General features: G+C 42.1%; 1 protein-coding gene across 1 annotated transcript in view; it reads left to right on the plus strand.

Moving 5' to 3' along the window:
* The window catches only part of LOC126236179 (neuronal acetylcholine receptor subunit alpha-7-like), a 596,640-nt gene that overhangs the window by 529,288 nt on the left and 43,720 nt on the right, over positions 1–23,632 (plus strand). The window contains exons 3-5 of the mRNA XM_049945280.1: positions 8,229–8,412; positions 8,552–8,768; positions 18,007–18,141. Of these exons, the coding sequence (XP_049801237.1) occupies positions 8,229–8,412; positions 8,552–8,768; positions 18,007–18,141 (536 nt within the window). The remainder of the gene's footprint in view (positions 1–8,228; positions 8,413–8,551; positions 8,769–18,006; positions 18,142–23,632) is intronic.

A 23,632-nucleotide genomic window follows, 5' to 3' on the forward strand; every position in this document is an offset into this window, starting at 1 on the left:
AAGTAGTAGGAATAACATTGCTTTCCACAAGAGTACATATTTTATCTCACATATTACACTAACGTAACATATCAAAAAACTGTGTTTTGTTCCTCTGTAGCATCTATATCTAATGCAGAAAGCTGGTTCCTTGAAATATGTTTGTATCCTCACCTGCCTCTTATGTTTAGTCTCATTGTCGTCATGTAATGTGTCATCCTTATGTTTAATATCATTTGATCCTATGACACAAGTGTTTTTCATAATATATATGTATTTCATCAGTCTAAAATTCATAAAACCCCATTCTAAAAATTTATTTCTTTTACATTTACTGCACGACGCTTCTCACTGCTGCGTATTAACTGAGAGCCGGCCAGGGTGGCCGAGCGGTTCTAGGCGCTACAATCTGGAAACGCGCGACCCTACGGTCGCAGGTTCGAATCCTGCCTCGGGCATGGATGTGTGTGATGTCCATAGGTTAGTTAGGTTTAAGTAGTTCTAAGTCCCATAGTGCTCAGAGCCATTTGAACCATATCAACTGAGATAATATCTGATTACGACACTAAGAATTTTAAACGTCTTCACAGTATGCGAGTAAGTTAAACTACAAGTGTACAGTAGTTGTGACATGATTTTGGAGGTTACATGGTAGTGAAATAAGACGCAGTGCAGAAAACGGGACAACAATAGATTTCTGTCACGATGTAACTTTTTAGTTAGTTTTCAGAATGATACAGGGTGTCCCACTCAAACCACCCTGATTTCAAGCATCCAGGAGAGAAAAACCACAGTAGATACGACAGTGAAAAATGCACCGTATTGTAGAGCATCTCAAAGAATCTATATTTCCGCATCAGAAGTGTCTAACGAAACTGTGAAATTAGTTCCAGAATGAGATTTTCACTCTGCAGTGGAGTGTGCGCTGATATGAGACTTCCTGGCAAAATAAAACTGTGTGCCGGGCCGAGACTCGAACTCGGGACCTTTGCCTTTCGCGGGCTACTGCTCTACCATCTGAGCTACCCAGGCACGACTCAGCTTCAATTCTACCAGTACCTCGTCTCCTACCCTCCAGACTTTACAGGAACTCTTCTGCGAAACTTGAGTTAAAATCTCATACCCCAAGTTTTGGCTAAACCATGTCTCCGGAATATCCTTTCTTCCAGGAGTGCTAGTTCTGCATAGTTCGCAGAAGAGCTTCTCTGAAGTTTCGAAGGTAGGAGACGAGGTACTGGCATAATTGAAGCTCTGAGGAGATGTCGTGAGTCGTGCTTGGGTAGCTCAGATGGTAGAGCTGTAGCCCGCAAAAGGGAAAGGTCCCGAGTTCGAGTCTCGGTCTGGCACACAGTTTTAATTTGTGAAAATGGTACTGCGCCGAAAATTCCGGCATTGAAAGACATCAATTGAAGACCACTGACTTCCATGTACCTTATCATCACTCATCAAATTATCAGTACCTACTAACTGACTATTATTAACTTCATCTCCCAATACTGCAAACAGAAATCATCCTATCAAGCTCCTCTTTAAACAAAATATCATTAACATTGTCGTCATTAACATCATCATCATCATCATCATCATATGAGTCACATACATCTGCATGGATTTCAGCTACATCATCTAATCTCTCTACTGCTACATCGTCATCATCATCTGAATCAGCTACTAAAGCATCAATATTTTTGGGTACAAGGTTATCATCTTGGCTTACTACTACATCAGACAAAACTGCGTCATCATCATCATTAACAAACAAACTAGCAAACTATATTCATCATTATAACCAACCTTGGATACACACTTGTTGTTTAATAAATTTGTCATGAGTAAGCTTATAACTATTTTGTGTCTTCGTGTCATCATTACTCATTTCTTTTAACATATAGTTCCAAAATTCATAGTGCTTATTTACATTATTAGCTTGGTAGTTCCTATTGTTATCTATGAGATGTTGGAGGTGTGACCTGTGTCTGTTTCTCCTACTCTTAGCTTGGTTATGAGTTTTTCTCCTCACCTCAAACTGGCAGGCCCCCAATGAGGTGGTTAATTGTTTTCCTGTCTATACTGTCTGTTCTGATTTGAGTTGGCGTTTTGTCTGTAATTCTTGCTATTTTGACCACTGTTCCTGTTCCATAGTTATTTTGTCTGTTACTGTTATGATAATTTTGATTTTGAGAGAACCCACCAGTCTGGTGTTGGTACTCTCCCCTACTTTGATTGTTTGAATCCACATGCTTCAAAAATTTTTCAATGGAGTCATCTGGCCCATAAACTAGCCCCCACTGAACCTGGTTTGGTAGATGTCGTTTCAGTCCGTCGATCTGAATTAACTCGTCTAAAGGTATCTCTAGGTGCGTCAGTTTTCTTAGCTGTATTTCACAAAACCCACGCATGCTTAATTTCCCTTCTCTGTATTTTCTGCCGTTCAAAAATTCAGCCTTTATCGTAGCTTGTCTGCTCTCCGACCAGAATTTTTTTCAAAAACAATGTTTGAAACTGATCAAAATTCATTTACGGGCTTACATTCTGATTTGCGCAGGATAAAGCTCCACCATCCAGAAAACGCTTAGCTGCTTTCTCTTTTAATGGTTCTGGCATACCAGGTGTGAAACTGTCTTTGCATTGATATAAGAAATCTACAGGATGCAACTTGACATCTCCAGGGAAAGTTTTTAAAAATACATTGTTTCATTGGTTGGCAAACAGATTGTTGTTATTGTAACAATTGGCAACAAGGTTATTTTCTAAATTATTTACTCTTAAGTTTACTCTTGGAAAGTTTTGGGTTACTGGCTCAATTTTTTCGTTTACGTGTTTAACCTCTTCTGCAACTAATATGGAGTTCAATTTCAGTTTCTCATCCACATATTCACTTTCGGAAGTAATATATTCCTGCACAGCTTTAATTTCAGCTTTTCTGCTCTTGATCAACTCATCGATAACATTTGTTTCTGTGAATCTGACCCATTCCTCAACGACGACAATCCTGTCATTTATTATTTTTACTTCTGCGTCAGTGACTTTACTTAAGCAATCAATTTTTGTTTCAGTGCGGTCGACACGAATGTTAGTGTCGGCCAATTTCGTATTGGTTGTATCTAAATTCTGCTTGAAAGAGTTTAAAGTTTCATAGATTTTCTGAAAGTTACTATTCTTGTTCTGATTAGCATTGTCTGTGTTCTAATTAACATTCTTTCCTACTTTCTTGCTGTGGTTTAACACTTTAGCATCCAACATTTGGGATAGCTCTTCTATTACATTTATAGGTTGGCCTGATTGTTCAAAGTCCTGCAAAGGAGAGCCCGAACTGCGTGACGCATTTTCGTGATTATGAGTTTCAAAAAATGTTCAAATGTATGTGAAATCTTGTGGGACTTAACTGCTAAGGTCATCAGTCCCTAAGCTTACACACTACGTAACCTAAATCATCCTAAGGACAAACACACACACCCATGCCCGAGGGAGGACTCGAACCTCCGCCGGGACCAGCCGCACAGTCCATGACTGCAGCGCCCAAGACCGCTCGGCTAATCCCGCGCGGCTATGAGTTTCAGAATTTAAATTCGGAGTTGAAGCACAAATTTCCCTACCCGAGCTAGTGGTCACAGGTAAGTGAAGAATATTATTATACTTGCAACACTGCTCAAAATCAATAAATAATGTTCTCTACCCACGAATCGTCACACAGATAAAACCTTGTACTTCAACTATTGAACATTTATTGTAGCACTTTGTAACTATTGAACAACTGAAGTTAACACTGAATTTAGTCCCAGACCAATATAATTGAAAAACTGAGTACCCATCTTCCGTCCATCGGCGATGTTACAGGTCCCTACAGTTGAGCGTCGGTTTTCTTGCGTCCACACATATAAACAAGATTCATCTTTCATTTATTTATGACACCTGGAAATTCGCAGGTATTAGCACTCCAGATAGACTTACGACTATCCCAGCTCCTCCACCAAATTGTAAAGAAACTGTGAAATTGGTATTGCGGCAAAAATCCCGACACTGAAAGAGATTATTTGATTTAGAAAAAAACCTCAAAAGTTTATTGTAACAATTGTCTTCGATAGATATCAAGAACGCGTGATCATGGGGTATCTTATTGATCACTTTGGCCTCCGCCGCTCAAAGATGACTTTGAGACAAATGTATATGTTTACTGCTAGAACAGTTTCCAAACATTACACTTTAGTAATTAGTTTTGCAGTGACACATATATAGTTCAATTCATTGTTTATGCGTATCTTAGTTGGGTGTAACTCGGAGTAATCTGCTTCCTGCTGCTGCTGCTGAAGTAGTCGTTGTCACGGTCCATTTCATCTGCTAACTGGATCAAGTTACACAAGTGCGACACAGTGGTTGCATCTTAAACTGAACTTCTCTGAGCCTTGTGCTCCTCGTATTTATACGTTTTTAACAATGGAAACAACAAAACTACAGTCCAAATTTATAAAATTAACAATTACAAGTTTAACATTATTATGAGTAACAATCCACAAAACCTTGCGTATTTTATGCCGAAACTGGCGTATACAATATAAAAGATTTTTACATAAAATATACATCACATTATATAAAATACAGAAAAACAACAATACCAACCTATTTTTTCTTAATTATGGCTTCATTATTGAATGCAAAATATAGCGAACATATATTTGACAAACGTGACATACAAGTAAACAAATGAAATAATAAACTTTATGAGATTTAATGTATTACGCGAAATAACTTATTAGATAGAATTGAAATAACGCAACTTTCAATTAATTGTCTCTTCGGAGAGTATTTCATTAGGGTATTGCAACAGGAATGTAAAACAAGAGGTTGTTTTATTTTAAGTGCCAAGTATCGTCGCCAGAGTGCAACATGGTCGCATGAAGTGAAAATGGCGACTCCACAGCAGCGCACGCAAGCAGTAGTGTGGTTTGCAGACACAAAATCGCCGATTACTGTGCAAAGAAATTATCGTCGTGTGTATGAATTTCCTATAATTTTGGCAACAGGAAGTGTTCTGAAACATTCTGGTGGTGCACTTTACAGAGTTTCAGAAGAGACAGTGGAGGTCATCAGACAAACGCTTCTCAGAAGCCCACGTAAGTCAAGTATCTAGGCAACTTGATGTACCTCGATCAACATTGCATCGTGTAGTTCACCAGCATCTTCGTATGTGCGCTTACAAAGTACAATTTCTGCAACAGCTGACGCCGAACGACAAACCACGCCAACAACAATTTGCTGCGGATATGCTGCAGCGTATCGATATGGATGCCAACTTCCTCGAAAGATGTTTATTCTCAGATGAGGCAGTCTTTCATCTATCAGGAAGTATAAATAGGCATAATGTTCGGATTTAGGGTTGGCAAAATCCGCACGTTGTCATTGAATATGTTCGTGACAGCCCTAAACTAAACGTCTGGTGCGGGCTAATGCACGACAGGTTTGTTGGACCGTTCTTCTTTGCAGAACAAGCAGTGAATGGGTCACTGTATCTGAACATGTTGGACCAGTTTGTGTACCCTCAGATACAGGACTTGTAACCCAAAATCATTTTTCAACAAGATGGAGCTCCACCGCATTGGTCAACGGCTGTTCGCAAGTTCCTGGATAGGAAATTTCCCAATCGTTGGATCGGACACAGAGGACACATTGCCTGGCCATCACGTTCACCCGTCATTAGGCCGCTTGATTTCTTCAGCTGGTGATTCATGAAGGACCGCGCGAACCGTGGTAAGACGCCCAAGACCGCACGGCTGCCCCGCGCGGCCCCAATTTGCATTTTCATTTTTTGTTTTCTGCGTGCCGCTTAATTGTTGACTTACTTACACTTTATACGCGTGCTGATTCATTTAATCCGTGATATCCATTTAGGTATAACGTTACACTTAAATGCAGTTCATCTGTGCTCCACTTTCCTCAGCTTCTTTCTGTTGCAACACTGTGGTACTGAATAATTATTTAATTAATAAGTTAGGTTAAAGAACACTTTAAAATTCACAATATCATTTCCAAACATTATGTTGCAATTGTAATGCTAATCGCATTTTTAAAGCTCACTTTAAGAGCAAGTATCTCAGTTTGTACCGGTAGAATATATGATACTTACAGCGGTACATAATAAGGAACGTCTCCATTTCCTCTTTGTCAACATCCTACAAACGAACCACAAAGGATACACATTCATGCTATCTGAAAATAAAGATTATTTCCTGTACATTCAACCATAAAAAAAACGTCATGTTACCAGATACCTAATAACAGTAATTCCCTTCGCCACGTACACAAAAAGGTCAAAACTATAACAAAGTCAACGCTGTCTGCAGACGGTCTGTCCCTCAACACACACAGGCCATACCTGAGATTTTGGCTCCGAGGAGCTCACTAAATGTCACTTAGTACAAGACGTACGAATTTTATAGCAGTGGTGCAAATTAGGTGCCGGTATATAGGCAGTTACGAACTGTATTCGTGTCCTGAAGCGGCGTATCTCACGACGCTGAAATTACCCAAACTTTATTCATTCAATATTTGATGCTGAGAGCACTTACTAATTTCCTTGCAGTTTTGCTGTTCGTGCATACGTTTTAATTTACTACTTCTTCATTACTAACTATATTCATGACACATTTTGCAAACAGTATCTACATGTATCACTTTAATATATCAGCAAAATTATATCATTGAACAACCCATAGTTCAGGATGTGTGACGTTTGAAACATTGGAGTTTGATTCTTTAAAGAATCGAGTGTGGGTGTTTACTGGTAATATATTATTTTTGCTCCTTCTCGACAAAACAAACATTTTTGGCACTTAAACGACTACAGTAATACCCGTAATGGCAGATTTACGCAAATTAAAAAGTAAAATACAAAAAAGGTTATCCAAAACCTTGGTGCTGCTTTCCTGGATAACTCAGATTTTTTCTAGCAGTTCACGTGACTTTTACGTATGTCAGTGTTTTCTGTATATAAGAAATATAGATCTATAGCCTTATTAGGATTCCATTTTGTAGGAAGATAGGGGCATAGCACTCCTGATAGACCATTGGTAGTAAAGCGCAGTAGCTCCTCAAACAATGAAATGTCTGGGAACATTATGAAAACACGTTGTACTGCATTACTTCATACAAAATACCACAAAATTTCTGCTACGCATATTACTGAAAATCCAAAAATAATTATATCCGTATTTTACAATTATTCAGTGTCTACCTACACACTCCGCAAGCCACTTTACATTATGTTTGCCGGCCGTGGTGGCCGAGCGGTTCTAGGCGCTACAGTCTGGAACCGCGCGACCGCTACGGTCGCAGGTTCGAATACTGCCTCGGGCGTGGATGTGTGTGATGTCCTTAGGTTAGTTAGGTTTAAGTAGTTAAGTTCTAGGGGACTGATGACCTTAGAAGTTAAGTCCCATAGTGCTCAGAGCCATCTGAACCATTTTTACGTTATGTTTCGGTGAGAGTACTAATATTAATGAATTACTGTCCTACTTTATTTGCTTATTGAGAGTGCAAAAATGATTGTTTGCACGTTCTGTGGTCTCCCAAATCTGATTTGTCTCATGTACATGCTGTAGTTACGCGAGATATACGATGATGTCATCATAATTGTTGCACATTCCTCATCGAATTTGAAGATGTTATTGAAATTGTCACGTCTAAAGAAAAAAAAATGTTATGGTAAACGTTTCCTTATTTATCATTGTGTATCGGTTGTCTAAGTTTACTCAACGGGGTTTCACAAGAATAACATCACCCCTGTTACACTTTCGTACGGGCTATACCAGCCGGTTACGGTGCTAGCAGCGCGTGTACGAATTCGTACGATGTCTGCTATTAGGTCCACTCGATGAGGACTCCAATCGGTGGATCAGTGCTCTAGATTTGCTCGCAGTAGCATCTTGTACGTAACTTCCTTTACAAACGAGCTGCACTTTTCCAGAACCCTTCTCACAAATCTTAGTCTCTCATTCGGCCTACCTATTAAGATTTTACATGTCAGTCCTACTTTACGTCGCTTTTTAGTGTTAACGTGCTCTAGACATCCACTACTGTGCTTTAATCATCTACTGTCGCGTAGCTTCTCTTGTTATAGCCCTTATCTTGCGCTGAATATTGAACCATTTATGTTAGTTTGAAAAATTTGTATGTTTTATCTTTCTTGTCACCAAGAAATTTGTTCCATGAAAACTAATCTCCTTAACGTGTAAACAATGCTCGATTGTTGACAGCGCCGATTCGCAGTATAACTCGGCTGTGATCAACACGAACGTCATAGTGACGTACACGGGAGAAGTGGTGTGGCTGAGCCACGGCATTTTCCGCAGTTCGTGTGACATAAATGTCGAATACTTCCCGTTCGATATTCAGAGTTGTAATATGAAGTGGGCATCCTGGACATACGATGGCTATCAGGTAATAATCGCCTTTCGGTTTTCAAACATTGGATTATTCTCGTTTTACTTTACAATGGCAATAATGTCAGATTCTTGTCACTTACTGCATTACGTAATTGTGTATACATTATAGCAGTTAATACCTGCTTGTCCCGCAGTTAGACCTGGTGAAGCAGACGGAAGAGGGTGACGTCAGCAACTATCAGGCCAATGGCGAGTTCGACCTGGTCAGCTTCGACGCAGTGCGCCACGTCGAGTTTTACTCGTGCTGTCCAGAGCCGTACCCCGACATTACGTACATCATTCGGCTGCGGCGGAGGCCCATGTTTTATGTCTTCAATTTGATTCTTCCTTGTATCCTTATCAACGGAATTGGTAAGTAATAACATAATGTAGCTCTTAAGAAAGGCTAGTCAAAACTTAGCGTTAATAGCAGGTTCTACCGCCGCTTTAGTAATGCATCAGAAATTTCGGGATAAACCCAACCCACCCAATCTTAAGTACGGAAATCTTTAATTACCATGGCGCCTTATTCTGCACGGAACGTGACTTATCAAAACACCGTACATATCCAACCGCAGTACTGCAAATTGTTACCACCTCGTTCTCTCACTTTGTTTCATTCTCTAGCAGAATATACACTCCTGGAAATGGAAAAAAGAACACATTGACACCGGTGTGTCAGACCCACCATACTTGCTCCGGACACTGCGAGAGGGCTGTACAAGCAATGATCACACGCACGGCACAGCGGACACACCAGGAACCGCGGTGTTGGCCGTCGAATGGCGCTAGCTGCGCAGCATTTGTGCACCGCCGCCGTCAGTGTCAGCCAGTTTGCCGTGGCATACGGAGCTCCATCGCAGTCTTTAACACTGGTAGCATGCCGCGACAGCGTGGACGTGAACCGTATGTGCAGTTGACGGACTTTGAGCGAGGGCGTATAGTGGGCGTGCGGGAGGCCGGGTGGACGTACCGCCGAATTGCTCAACACGTGGGGCGTGAGGTCTCCACAGTACATCGATGTTGTCGCCAGTGGTCGGCGGAAGGTGCACGTGCCCGTCGACCTGGGACCGGACCGCAGCGACGCACGGATGCACGCCAAGACCGTAGGATCCTACGCAGTGCCGTAGGGGACCGCACCGCCACTTCCCAGCAAATTAGGGACACTGTTGCTCCTGGGGTATCGGCGAGGACCATTCGCAACCGTCTCCATGAAGCTGGGCTACGGTCCCGCACACCGTTAGGCCGTCTTCCGCTCACGCCCCAACATCGTGCAGCCCGCCTCCAGTGGTGTCGCGACAGGCGTGAATGGAGGGACGAATGGAGACGTGTCGTCTTCAGCGATGAGAGTCGCTTCTGCCTTGGTGCCAATGATGGTCGTATGCGTGTTTGGCGCCGTGCAGGTGAGCGCCACAATCAGGACTGCATACGACCGAGGCACACAGGGCCAACACCCGGCATCATGGTGTGGGGAGCGATCTCCTACACTGGCCGTACACCACTGGTGATCGTCGAGGGGACACTGAATAGTGCACGGTACATCCAAACCGTCATCGAACCCATCGTTCTACCATTCCTAGACCGGCAAGGGAACTTGCTGTTCCAACAGGACAATGCACGTCCGCATGTATCCCGTGCCACCCAACGTGCTCTAGAAGGTGTAAGTCAAGTACCCTGGCCAGCAAGATCTCCGGATCTGTCCCCCATTGAGCATGTTTGGGACTGGATGAAGCGTCGTCTCACGCGGTCTGCACGTCCAGCACGAACGCTGGTCCAACTGAGGCGCCAGGTGGAAATGGCATGGCAAGCCGTTCCACAGGACTACATCCAGCATCTCTACGATCGTCTCCATGGGAGAATAGCAGCCTGCATTGCTGCGAAAGGTGGATATACACTGTACTAGTGCCGACATTGTGCATGCTCTGTTGCCTGTGTCTATGTGCCTGTGGTTCTGTCAGTGTGATCATGTGATGTATCTGACCCCAGGAATGTGTCAATAAAGTTTCCCCTTCCTGGGACAATGAATTCACGGTGTTCTTATTTCAATTTCCAGGAGTGTATGATCACAATGGTGTGAAGTGACACAATCGTTCAAGTCGCTGCTCACGAGTGCTACTTGTACCTACAAAGAATTGGTCCAATCCGACATGTCCAAACCTGTCCTGAAATTTGTCACACGGGAAGATTACAGCGAAATGAATGCACTATCAAAATTTTAGCTGCTAAGGCGCAATGCAAGTAGTTTTTTAAAAGTGTTGAAGTTATTCATATTTGCCGCACGAAGAGCCTCTTATACCAGCGGTTTGCGCAGCACTTCCTTCCTAGTGCTGGAATCGGCGATTAAGCAGATGTAGCCGCGACAAGAGGACAGAGTGTCGCGTTGTGCAAAGTCCAAAGTTTACACATGTGAATTTTAAGCTCTTCAATGATACCAAAAATGCCTCACTTCATCAATTTTTAAACAACTAGTACTTCATATCGACAGCTAAACAGTTGCAGTTTGCAGATTTATTTCTTACAAAAGTGACTAGCAGAGGGAAGAAAATCAAGGCGCCCGCCACTGTGATCGAGCGGTTCTCGGCGTTTCAGTCCGGAATCGCGCTGCTGCTACAGTCGCAGGTTCGAATCCTGCCTCGGGCATGGATGTGTGTGATGTCCTTAGGTTAGTTAGGTTTAAGTAGTTCTAAGTCCAGGGGACTGATGACCTCAGATGTTAAGTCCTATAGTGCTTGGAGCCATCTGCACCATTTTTTGAAAATCAAGGCAGTGTGTGATGTCACATTACAGCCGACTTCCATCAATCGGGACCTTAATTTGTTGACTTAAATATTATACAAGAATTCCTGAAGCACAGTTCTTATGACAATTTTATAATAATAACGCATATTTTGCTAACCCATCAGGTTAGCCGAGAGCGCTAATGCGCTGCTTCCGGGACTCGAGTAGGCGCGCCGGCCCTGGATCGAATCCGCCCGGCGGAGTAACGACGAAGAGCCGTTGTGCCGGCCAGCCTGGATGTGGTTTCTAGGCGGTTTTCCACATTCCACTAGGTGAATACCGGGCTGGTCCTTACGTCCCGCCTCAGTTACACGACTCGCAGACATTTGAAACACATTTGCACTATTTCATGGTTTACACTAGACACAGACAGCTGGGGTAGACTGATTTCTTACGGGTGGGTACGGGGTAGCGACAGGAAGGGCATCCGACCACCCCTTCAATTAACCATGCCAAATCCGACCGTAACCACGCCGACCCTGCGAAACCTGTGGGACAAAGGCACAAGCAAAAGAACATATATTTTGCTAACAATGAAACAGTTGCTTGTTTGTTCCCTGTAGTTGTCAGAAAAATGAGAAGTGTCTATTGCATGAAGAAACCAAACATTTCCCTTACACTAGGCATTTCTGGTAACAGAAAACTTAATGCATTCAGGCACTTCACAGTAATTACTAGTTAATTAGACAGAACTGGAATGGAGGTGATGCAAGCTGACAATGCAGAAACGACTGAAGCTTAACAATACTGTTCCGCTGATAAACCTGCAATGACAAAGAGCAATTGCAAATTATGCTGCCCGACAGTTACCTGACAAATGCTTTACTCGGTTGATTTTTTTTTTCTTCGAAAGGCTGAATCACATAATTAGGTGCACGTGGAAACTGAATTATATTAACAGTCTTCTCGTCGCCCTCCTAAATACAATGAATTATTCTCTGCAAATGGTAAGAAAACGTTACAAAAGCAGCATTCAGAATTATTGTTTCTCATTTTTCAAAATTTTGCTACATCGATTACAAGACTTTTGCAAGTAAAAGAATCATTTTTTTTATTTTTCGTCCTAATTTGCCTTGACGCTCCTGAAGGTAAAGATAAAGTTGCGGAAACAGTAATCCACCGATAATTATGAAATGTTCAAATGTGTGTGGATTCCTAAAGGACCAAACCGCTGAGGTCATCGGTCCCGAGACTCACACACTACTTAAAGTAACTAATGGTAAGAACAACACACACCCGCATGCCCGACGATGGAGGACTCGAACCTCCGGCGGGAGCGGCCGCGCAATGCGTAACATTGCGCCGCAAACAGCGCGGCCACTCCGCGCGGCGATAATTATCACTGGAATTGTTGAATATGAATAAGCTTCGTCTCGCATCGGCGACTTCTTTTACCATACAATTTACTGAATTTGTTAAATTGAGCCGAAGATGCCTAGAAATCAGTAATGTTCATCTCACATACAATTCATCCAGTTTCGTACATCTCCTCTGGTGACAATGCATTCACTCTCACGAACAGTTCTAAATGTTTCGAATAGTTTTCATTTCACACTTTTGCGAGTTTCATTTTGGCGCATATTTCGTTTCGTGTAAATCTTTCTTCCATTTATACCAATCATGTTCATATTTTACGGAACAAAATTAGCTGTGTACACAGCTTAAGTGTTTTCTCCTTACTTCAACAAAAAATTTACAGCCTTTTCTTTGTCACTGAAAGCTTTCACTATACATGTTTTCTAGGGCTTGGAAGGTACTTTGTTTTTGTTCTGGACTTTAATTAGCATAACAATCATCGTTCGAACTACAATTCACAGAACTGTCTGAGGTATTACTTGTTTCTGCTACTGTTACCACAGTTTCTAACGAAATATCGACATCGTTGGAACGAATGTCCAAGAATTAACTAATAAATGCACATGTGTAGGTCTTCAGGAGATGTAGGTGATTCTGATTTGCACACTGGGTTCTTCACATTTCATCTTTCTAATGTCGAAAACATTAATCGGATCCCACGTTTCTGCGAAACTCTCTTCACAAAGGCAGATGCTGTGACCGAGCATATGCCAAGAAATCACTAAGAAAATAAATTCAGTTCTATCTCCATTGTTAGCAGTTAGTGATACCACAAAGGCATACAGTCTGGAACCGTGCGACTGCTACGGTCGCAGGTTCGAATCCTGCCTCGGGCAATAATGTGTGTCATGTCCATAGGTTAGTTAGGTTTAAGTAGTTCTAAGTTCTAGGGGACTGATGACCTCAGATGTTAAGTCCCATAGTGCTTAGAGCCATTTGAACCACAAAGGCAACTGCTAAATTTGTTAGGGATATTAAATGAGTTGCAAAATGGCTCTGAGCACTATGGGACTTGACATCTATGGTCATCAGTCCCCTAGAACTTAGAACTACTTAAACCTAACTAACCTAAGGACAGCACACAACACCCAGTCATCACGAGGCAGAGAAAATCCCTGACCCTGCCGGGAATCGAACCCGGGGACCCGGGCTAATGAGTTGCAAATTCGACTGAGTAGTAACTGTGAACGATTGTGTCAGAGGAACTATCAACGGAAACGGAAATTCGCTATACCAATTACGATTGCGTTGTGCCATCTGTTTAGCGACATGCTGTCAGCCAAAGATAGGTGCCCACAGGGCTCGTATTCAGTCTACTACAGCTACGGCAAGGGTGTACAGTTCTCCAGCGATCTGGCGAGTAGGAATTTGGCAAGTTTCAGCATTTTTTTTTTCAAATACTTGCAGTGTGTTTTAGCAGCTAATTTTTGACATTGTACTTCTTTCCGTGATTTATTGCTGTATAAAAAAATTAAGGTCATGTTTCGACACCTCAGACTGGACAACTAGCTTGTTAGTGCTCCGTCTGTAATGTCATAATTGTGAAGGACGCCTGTCGCAGAAATATTATTTGATTTTTCTTTACTTATCAATACTTTAGCGAAGCTCAATATCAGTTAAATTACACTTTCTTTGCCTGTTCACGGATATTCAGCCGGGTAGCGTCAAACACACAGTACAACATTTTAGCCAGCTGACTTATCACAGGATGGCCCACGGGAAACGGGCAGTTTTCAAATAAAAAGTAATATGTTGTATTCTAAGGAATTTCTATTTACCAAAATCGAAGGTTAACATCTTCTATGATTTACATTGTTGCTTGCGAAAAATTACATCATCCAAGTGGCGGCCAGTTTCTCGAATACAATTTTCAACTTTCTCCCAGAAACTTCCTCTAACTCGAGCCAACAACAGTCATTGGTCAATCGAGCCGACTCTTCTTTCACAAACAGCTTTCAGTCCCGCTGAACTCTGGTGCCTGTGGACATATAGACATTCTTTCAAATACCTTCAGAAGAAAAAGGCATAAGCGGACATATCTGGTAATCTTAGTGGCCACAGCACTTCACATAAACGAGGAATGAGAGTCCAAGGAAAAATGCTCCTCACAACTGCCGTGCGTGCATTTGCAATGTGTCATGTTGCACCATGCTGATGAAAATAAATACTGCTCGTGTTTAACAGCCGCCTCAGCAATTCTGGCAAAACGAGCAAGTTTATCGTGTGCACGTAACGTCTAGTGTCCACCGTCTCTGTTACGCCGTCCGTCTCAAAATAGTATGGCCCAATTTCACAGACAGTGACTACGGCAAAACACAGAGTCACACCTCAGGAGTGAAGAGGTCTTTCGTAAACGACGTATGGTTGACCAGAAGCCCAAAACCATAGTTCTGTTTGTTAACTGTCATACTTACAAACGAAAATGCTCGTCATCATTCATAAATTCTATAAGACTAGGGTCGTCTTCAAAGATCACTTGCATAGCACGGCGATGTCTTCTCCCTGTCTTTCGACTGTTGACCCCACCAGTATTTTGTACTGAAGGAATTGTAGACAGTATACGTGTTAACGTGCAAATCATTTCGGACTCGTGATGATTGTCTCTCTCACAGTGGCGACGTTTTCAGGTGTCTTCACTTTTTTTATCAGGGCCTGTCGACATGTTCTTACGAATGTTTCCTGTTGTTCTGAGCGATTTAACCCATCATAGGATCGCAATACGACTTGGAGCTATGCCATTGAAATGGCAACGAAATATCCATAGTGTTGGAACGACAGACTCGTCGTTTACGACAAAGTTATCGTATCCGAAGAAGCGATCCTCAGTCTCCACTGTTCCACAGCTGCCGAAATGACACAAGCGTTGCCTCTCTCTCGCGACTCATGGCTGTGTACTAGCTAATCTAGAAACGCCCTACTGACTCAATGACTTCCTGCAACACCGTCTTGGTTATTTACTCCCTGGTACTGTCGATCTCGGCTCTGCGGTTATCAGCTTCGGGGTGCGTCAGATCTGATTTCCCCCCCCCCCCCCCACCCATTCTTCTGATTAACCGTCTATAGGTGCGTGCCTGGTGCCTGTCGGTGGGAGATTCGACGGGCCGTGCTTGCCAGTGTGTTCCACGTCTGCAAGTTTGAGCAGCTTGCAGTAAACGCTTCACCCTAGTGTGTCATCTGCTTTTCGCTTAACCGTCACGTCAATGGACAGGAGCTTTTCGTTGTACTCCACCTCCACTGTGAAACAGGTGTTTGGACGCAGCAAGTCCAAATATTGCACGAGAGGAAGTAGACACACCTTTTGCAGCAATGTTCGTACCTTATGTGGAAAGTGCCGGCGAAAATTGGAAGAACTCTTCGGAAACACAATGTCAAGTGCGTTGTCTGTCCGCCACACAGGATCAGAGTTTTGATAGGTTGTTTGAAGGACAGCTTGAGATTAAAATCTTCATCTCATGATAATGATTATCAGTTTTAGAAGTGAGTATGTCCTCCCTACACACGGGTGACTTCCTCCATTCTGCGAGGCATGTTCTGGATCTCAATGGCAGCTTCAGTGATGTCCTGAAGATAGGTGGAACACGTCCCGTTGCTGCTCTGTTCCATTCATGTCTGTGGACTGTACTGGCCAATGCGTTTGGTTGATGTTCCATCTTTGAAGGTTCCGAGACGTTGCATTTCCATGGATTAGGATGAATTTGTCACCGACTTCACGTCTACAGGGCTTTACAATCGTTTGTTGGAGGCATTGTGGAGCAGTCAAATTGGCGTAGATGGGTGTTAGAGGAGTCTGCCGCCCAGAACGTCACTTCCACATGCAAAAGGATAGACTTCCTCAGCTCCTCCTGGTGTCGTCTAGCACTTTTCCAAACCCTAACACGACTAGTGTCCGTTGCAAACCAATCCTGGTCTCGTCAGCAAACATGACATTACTCCATAATGCAAGGTCCAATGTTGATGTGCAAGAGCCCAGTACTTCGATTGCGTCGGTTCCTTTGGTTCAGTGCAAAGCTTCTCATTCGTCTTCTGGAATGAAGGCCACCCTGATGCAGTTTTCTACGCACTGTTTGGTCTGAGATACGAATCCCTGTTGTCTGGGAGAAGTCCTCTGCAATATTTCTGGCAGTTGATGTTGGGAGCCTGCGAGCCGACAGTTGGAGGAAACGATTCTGGATTAGTGTTGTCATACGAGGACGACACTACGAGGACTATGTTCACACTTCCCGTCTCTCTGTACTTTATCCACATCTTAGACACCACACTTTGAGTGACATGTAACCGATCGGCAACATCTTGGTGTATGTGACCTGCTGAAAGTAAAGCCCCTATCCTGCTCTATCAAAGTGTTGTATGTCTCTACGTGCCATGTTACTGCAGTGCTGAACACGATCTGAATGAAGCTGTTGTTGCTACTGGACTGCTCGCTGTGTGTCGCTCCGGCAGCGGCATGTTTATATGACTGGGAAACGGCCACAAAGCATGCAAGTAGTAAACACCCTCTAGTAAGGGAGCTGTAACTGGATAATGTATGAAGTGCCCCTGTCAATGAGACCTCTGGTATCGTAAATTTCATTTAACGACACTATTCCGAACTTCTGTTGGGCAGTGTAGTAAAATTATTTCTGGAGCTAGTCTACCGTTAATACTCATTACAAGATGCCCGCTCACTAATCATTAGTCCCCGAGCACTGGAAAAGTTACAACAATACTTCACACTATCGTAAATTCAACACGAGATTGCACAATTATGTTTAAAGGGAACTTTAACAATTCATTCTGTATTATGTGCCCGTGCGAGACAATTTGTACAAATCTAAATATGTGGACAGCACGCTAAAGACCCACAGATAAAAGCCATCACACGGATAAATGATAACCAATCAAGTCAGCTGTAGCTTAGCTCTGTAGGATTTTGTTTGAGTCGAAACTAACTTATTCACTCATTTTACATTTAGATAATTATTGGAGGCCATTCTGAAATGTTTCATCTACTGAGTTAGGTGACTTGGTTTGGTGAGTGACGGTAGTACTGTGTGGGTGATATAAAACTATGTCTTTCATTTAGCGACTTTTCAGGGTTTCATTACTTACAGCTATGAGCCTAACAAGCTTTTAAACACCTGATTCGATCATCAGAATCGACTTCCAAAAGCGAGAAAGCGAATAGGGATGGTTTCTATCAGAACAGTTGTAGTATTCAACAGGTTATTCGCTACCGTAATTTAGTACTAAACAAGTTCCTCTAACTTCGAATGGTGCGCTATGTGCAAACTAGATGCTGGCTACAAGCTATAGTTGTTTTAATTACTCTCTGAATACGTCGACAAAGTTTTTCACCAAACTTCTATGATACTTGAAAACAAATTAGAATATCAAAACACCCTTCCTAAACAACTTCTTTTAGTACAAATGAAACAACAGATTCGTGATCTGTGAATATAATTTGCACAGTGTAAAAGTAAACTGCTTTTTATTTCAGCGCTTTTGGTTTTCTACGTTCCTTCGGAATCAGGAGAGAAAGTTACCCTGGGAATCAGCGCTCTGCTATCGATGACGGTGTTTCTCATGACTATAAGAGAGAGCCTGCCTCCGACAGAAAAGACGCCACTCATAAGTAAGTACTTTGTAGGAAATCCCTTCTTATAGTTCTGCTCTACACTTACTACCATTCAAAAACAAAATTACTGGCTTCCCCGCTAATATTTCATGTAGAATCCAACGTCAAAGGTTTCATTAAATTAGTAAATGACTTTCTATGACATTACTGTCCAACCAAGTAGTTACGTCATTTTTTAATCAGTAAGTCTTGGAATAACACTGTTTAATCATTAGGCTCCCTATTTCAACTAAGCCAATGGTATCTGTACCCCTATAATACTAAAGACGTTATATACCAATTAACAGGTCTATTTCTGTTTATTAGCACTGGCAAACCTCCTTGATAACCAGTTGTATTTAAGTCTTTAACAGTGAATTAAGCAACAGTTTAATGTGAGATGACACTTCCTTTCACACTCTGAAAGAAACTGAAAACAGTAACAAAGAAGAAGAATGAGTAAAATAGTTGAGGGATACGAATGTGTAGGTTTGTGCGGCTAATGACCTCATTAAAATCCTTCAAGGTAGTCTGCCGCGTCATGTTATTATACTTGAATGTTAAAATACTAAATATCCGACTCTTCGACCTGAGGACGGCCGTCGCAACACCGCTGGACATTTAGTATATTATGACATGTCGATATACCCAGAAGTTTAGTGATCTATGAATTGAAATATAGTACGTGCAACTATAAATATATTTTGGCTTCGACCAGAAACGTTAATATTAGATACAAAGATCACAAATGATATTCAAGATTGAATTTACGCACTCCGCACATTCATAACATCTAATACAAGTATATCACCGCTACCACAATGAGATAAAAACAGACATCCGCCCTACTCTTCCTACCCTAACATTCTACTCCGCTGTCACCCTCTGCAGTTCCCACGTTCCCTCAGTTAACCCAATAGCAAGATCCGTGCGACTGTGACATGCAGCCTGTAGTCCAATACTGCTTAAAAAAGAACCACCAGACACACGCCAACTCTAGTAAACAAAAAGTAAAATCGAAATTCTGTACTTGAAAGTTATACAAATATTAACATAACCTATTATGCTTCCAGGAAACACTATATTCCTCACAACAAAATACTATACATAAAAAATTGAGTAGCTGTATGTAACCGAGCAAAACTCTACTTATTGTTATTACTTGTCATAAGCATAAATACAATAACCAGAGTTATCCCCACGTTGCCTGCACTATAGACAATGCGAGTTGGCTTGATTAGAACCAGATGTATAACATCTACGCTTTCACTGATTTCTCTTAAAAACTAATTCCACTGGACCTGGTAGTTGTTAGCTCTCCAGGAGCACTGTTCACGTTCTGATTGCTGTAATGTAGGCCTACTACAGAGATCCATTGTATCGCTTCCTCTACCTGCTCATAGCAGTTTCATGTTTTACGTGGAACAAGGCCTTTCCCAGTCAAAATTAATACACACGCGAGGTACATCTTCAACAAGAATTTCCTCATTGTAAATCCACCCGTAAGTGAGCGGTTTTTCTCGGTGTAAATACTACATATGTAAAATCGTCATTTTGGGCACAATGTCCAAAAGCAGGAGTATCATGTGGCCATTAATTATAAACGGATTTACTTTGTTTAGCCTTTCGTTTACGTTTAAGTGATCGTCGATGAAGAAGTCCGTTAATATAATCTCCAGTACGACCTGCGATTGTTGTTGATGTTGATGGAGCTATATTTCTAGGACGACTTTGGGAGAGCCTGTCTCGTCCTCCCGCTGAAAAGTGGCCCACATTGTCCTTAGAGACCTGAAGACATGGGTCAAACATATGCATTTTAAGACAAATTCAGTGAAACCGAGTATATCGATGCATTTTTAAATTATTCAGAGTGTGCACACGAACTCAAACACGCACACTGGTATACAGGCATAGTAACTGTATTGCGTTCAATCTCCTCTAAATGACAGTCTCTGGCTGTATTTGCTGCCTGCCTGCCTCTGTCTCAGCAGTTACATTAGACACAATACAGTCACACTTGATTTTTCAAACCGTGAAGACGTTCTTGTCAATAGATTTTCATCATTGTAATAATTTAAACTGCTTTGTGTGCTACTTATTGCACACTTTATTTGCTGTTGTAAAGTAAATAAAAATTCTCCATATTTTATGCACATGTATAAAGCAGACAAGTTTGTTCCACGCTCCACTAAACGTATGTATCGAGATACGTAATTATTATGCTATTCTTGAAGCACATGTACAACACTCGCTCTCGTTGGTCATTCATAAATCTATCTCTGTCAAAAACAATCTGAATTTAATTATGTTTTGATAGGGGAAAAATAAGAAATTAATAACGGACCTAGATCCTCAGAAGTCATTATCAAATGTATAAAAAAATGAAGAATTTATTAATACTAAGATCACTTGTAAGTATGAGCGTCTATCTATCGCTAACAAAATATGACACTTTCTACAACACAAAACGCTTTTTGCGGAAAGAGGGCAAATACGTAGTTCACGGGAACATCAGACAACTTGTGTCGCTAAGAACTGAGGAACGATCACACATTCATAGGTAGATGACGGGAGGTTGATGTGGTATCAAAATTTCTTCAACTGTCATCATGTATCAATTCGAACACAGAGATGTGTATTTGTGTGAGTGCGACCAAGGTTTTGCTACGTGAAAGGCACCGATATATGCCCAGTAGTCTCTATTTCAACCTAAAAACCCGTTATATCTTTCCCGTCAAAAATCAAGTACACGGCAGATTGGGAGGAAGTTGGCAGACTGGCCTACCACCACCCACCATAACGAGCACGAGTGTCTGTAACTGGAGAAAGTCAGGCCGCACCTGCCGTGAACAGTGGTCAGCGTTGCCAATGACAACGCCAATGATGCCACTGTAGACGGTTTGCCAAGAGATTCAATTTCTGTTTACTACCTAAAAATGATATCAGTTCCGAACAAGGTTTACTACATCTATCCTATGTGAGACGGATGAAGTCAAGTACCAACTTCTGTTGGGGTACTGACACGCACTAACTGGTAGGAACCACATATGTCCGAGATCGAAAGACAAGCCTTTGCAGATCTGGGAAACAACCGTGGCATCGTTTTCATTCAAGCAGACAAGTTCAGCACATGTGTGCATATGGATACGAAGGACTATGAGAACAAAATGCAACATTTAATCAGATGCCTCATACATAAGGAACAACGTAGGTCTAATAGCTAAGATTATCAGAAAGGAAGAGCAGAAAATATTTTGTCACAACCAGTAGAGTAATTCGCAAAGTCACAACTGCACTCAGAATATATGAAGTGAGGAACACAAATGAAGAGGCCAGTCCACTATCAATAGTACGAGGGATTAATTTGTCAACGTAGAACCTGGCAAAACATCTAACACAAAAATTGCGAAACCTACTGGGCAGTAGGCCATAGTACATAAAAGATTCATCCCGCTTCCACGCACTTATATAGCAACAGTCCATCGCGCACACGAACATGACTGTTAGTTTTGAAGTGACTCCGCTGTTCACAAATGTACCCTTGCAGGAAGCGTTTAACGTTTTACAACGGCTAGTTATCTCCGGCATATGTTACCTCGCGCAGTGCTGTATGATGGCCATTTTTTCAAGTGGAACGGCAAGTGGCGTAGCAAGAAGATCCCCCTTTCGCCATTAGCAGCGGATCTCTTCATGGAAGCGTTCGAGAAATCGACACAACATTCCGCAAATGCTGACAATTCTTTCGTTATCTGACCCCATGTGAAATAGACATAATAACTATGTAATGAGCACGTCAGGTTGGTAGTAGGGATGGCAAATGCTCGACTTCGTTTTATTGGGAGAATTTTGGGAAAGAGTAGCTCATCCATAAAGGAAACGGCGTATGGAACGCTAATGCGATCCGTTCTTGAGTACCGTTCGAGTGTTTGTGATCCCCATCAAGTCGGGTTAAAGGAAGAGATCGAAGTAGTCCAGAAGCGAGCTGCTACATTTGTTACCTGTATGTTCAATCAGCACACAGTAGTTATGGAGATGCCTCATGAACTCAAGGGGGAACCCCTACACGGAAGACGATACTATTTCAGCAACGCAACATTGCTCAAATTCAGAGAACCAGCATTTGAGGCCGGCTGCAGAATGATTTTACTGCCGCCAACGTACAGTTCGCTTATCGACCATGACGATATGATGCGAGAAATTAGGGCTCGTACGGAGTTTTTAGACAGTCGTTTTTTGTGAGTGGAACAGGAGAGGAAATGACCGAAAGATCCATCAATAAAATCATGTTCCCAAGGAAAAAGTGACAGACGAGCAGGTGGAACAACTACGTGCCGGGAGTTACCGTGCTTGGTGGAAGCACGCAGTTTCTTCGTCGAGTTGGCATTAAGCTGATTTATCGTAACGGCAACAAAATTAAAACACGCGCCGGAATCCAGCAAAGATACAATTGCTACGGTACACGCACATGGAGTTTATGATGTCAGCCGGGAGTATAGCGCATGAGATGCTGCTACTTATAAATACAGCTGAAAGAGCATAAGCGCCATATACCACTCAGATAAAATCAATAATTCGTGGCTATGACAAACGTTTCAGCGGAAGGTAAACAGCGTACTGATCCTTCTTAACTGCCCAGGATCCCGCGGGAGCAGGACCACTTGACGAAAGCTGCCTCCTGATTCGCCAATGTGGACCAATAAAATTCTAAAATTAGAATCAAATAAGATCATCATCTCCCTTCCTCTCCACTCCCAACATCCTATAATAAGTGAACAGGCAAACGTTGGGTTGTATAGCTGCTGATATTTTCGTTACGCAGATAAATTTACGAAACTTTGTCAAATAAGTATCGACGTAAATTAATGAACACAAAAGGGAGTGGACATATGCAGCCTCCGTGGGCTGTTCTTTAACCTTAAGGCCATAACGGGTAAGACTGTGTGATACGCACAGTCGATCAGAATGGAGAATCACGCATACCACGGCCAGAGAAGACCGATGATTCGTTTTTAACATTTATGTAAGCTATCAATTTACACTGCTGCCTGCAAGACATAGTATATATGCATATTTCTGTTCATAAACGAAGATTATGGAATTATGTTTAGGAATTTATTATCTTTTCAGCTTAATAGTAACAGTAATGACAATAATAATAGTAAAACAGAAAAAACGATTTAAAATAAAAATGAAATCCTACAGTAATGCTCCAAAGATCATGTAGATTATGTATATACGTCATCAACAAATCACAAAATAATTCTACATGAATAACTAGTGTGGAAGGCATGGAAAGGAAACAGGCTGGGAAATTGCGACTTCCAGCCGTACAGGGCATTGCGGCAACGCAATAGCGAGAGTTGAAACTGTGTGCCGTCAGACCCAAATTCCCAACTTCCCGTTCGCCGCACCGCAACAACCCCTGCCCACTGACCACCTATTGGCAGATTGCTGATCACCATAAGAGTAAGGACGTTGATTGTGCATCCACAGTGAAACTTTTCCATCA

The sequence above is a fragment of the Schistocerca nitens genome, chromosome 1 (assembly GCF_023898315.1).
Source record: "Schistocerca nitens isolate TAMUIC-IGC-003100 chromosome 1, iqSchNite1.1, whole genome shotgun sequence".
Lineage (NCBI taxonomy): Eukaryota > Metazoa > Arthropoda > Insecta > Orthoptera > Acrididae > Schistocerca > Schistocerca nitens.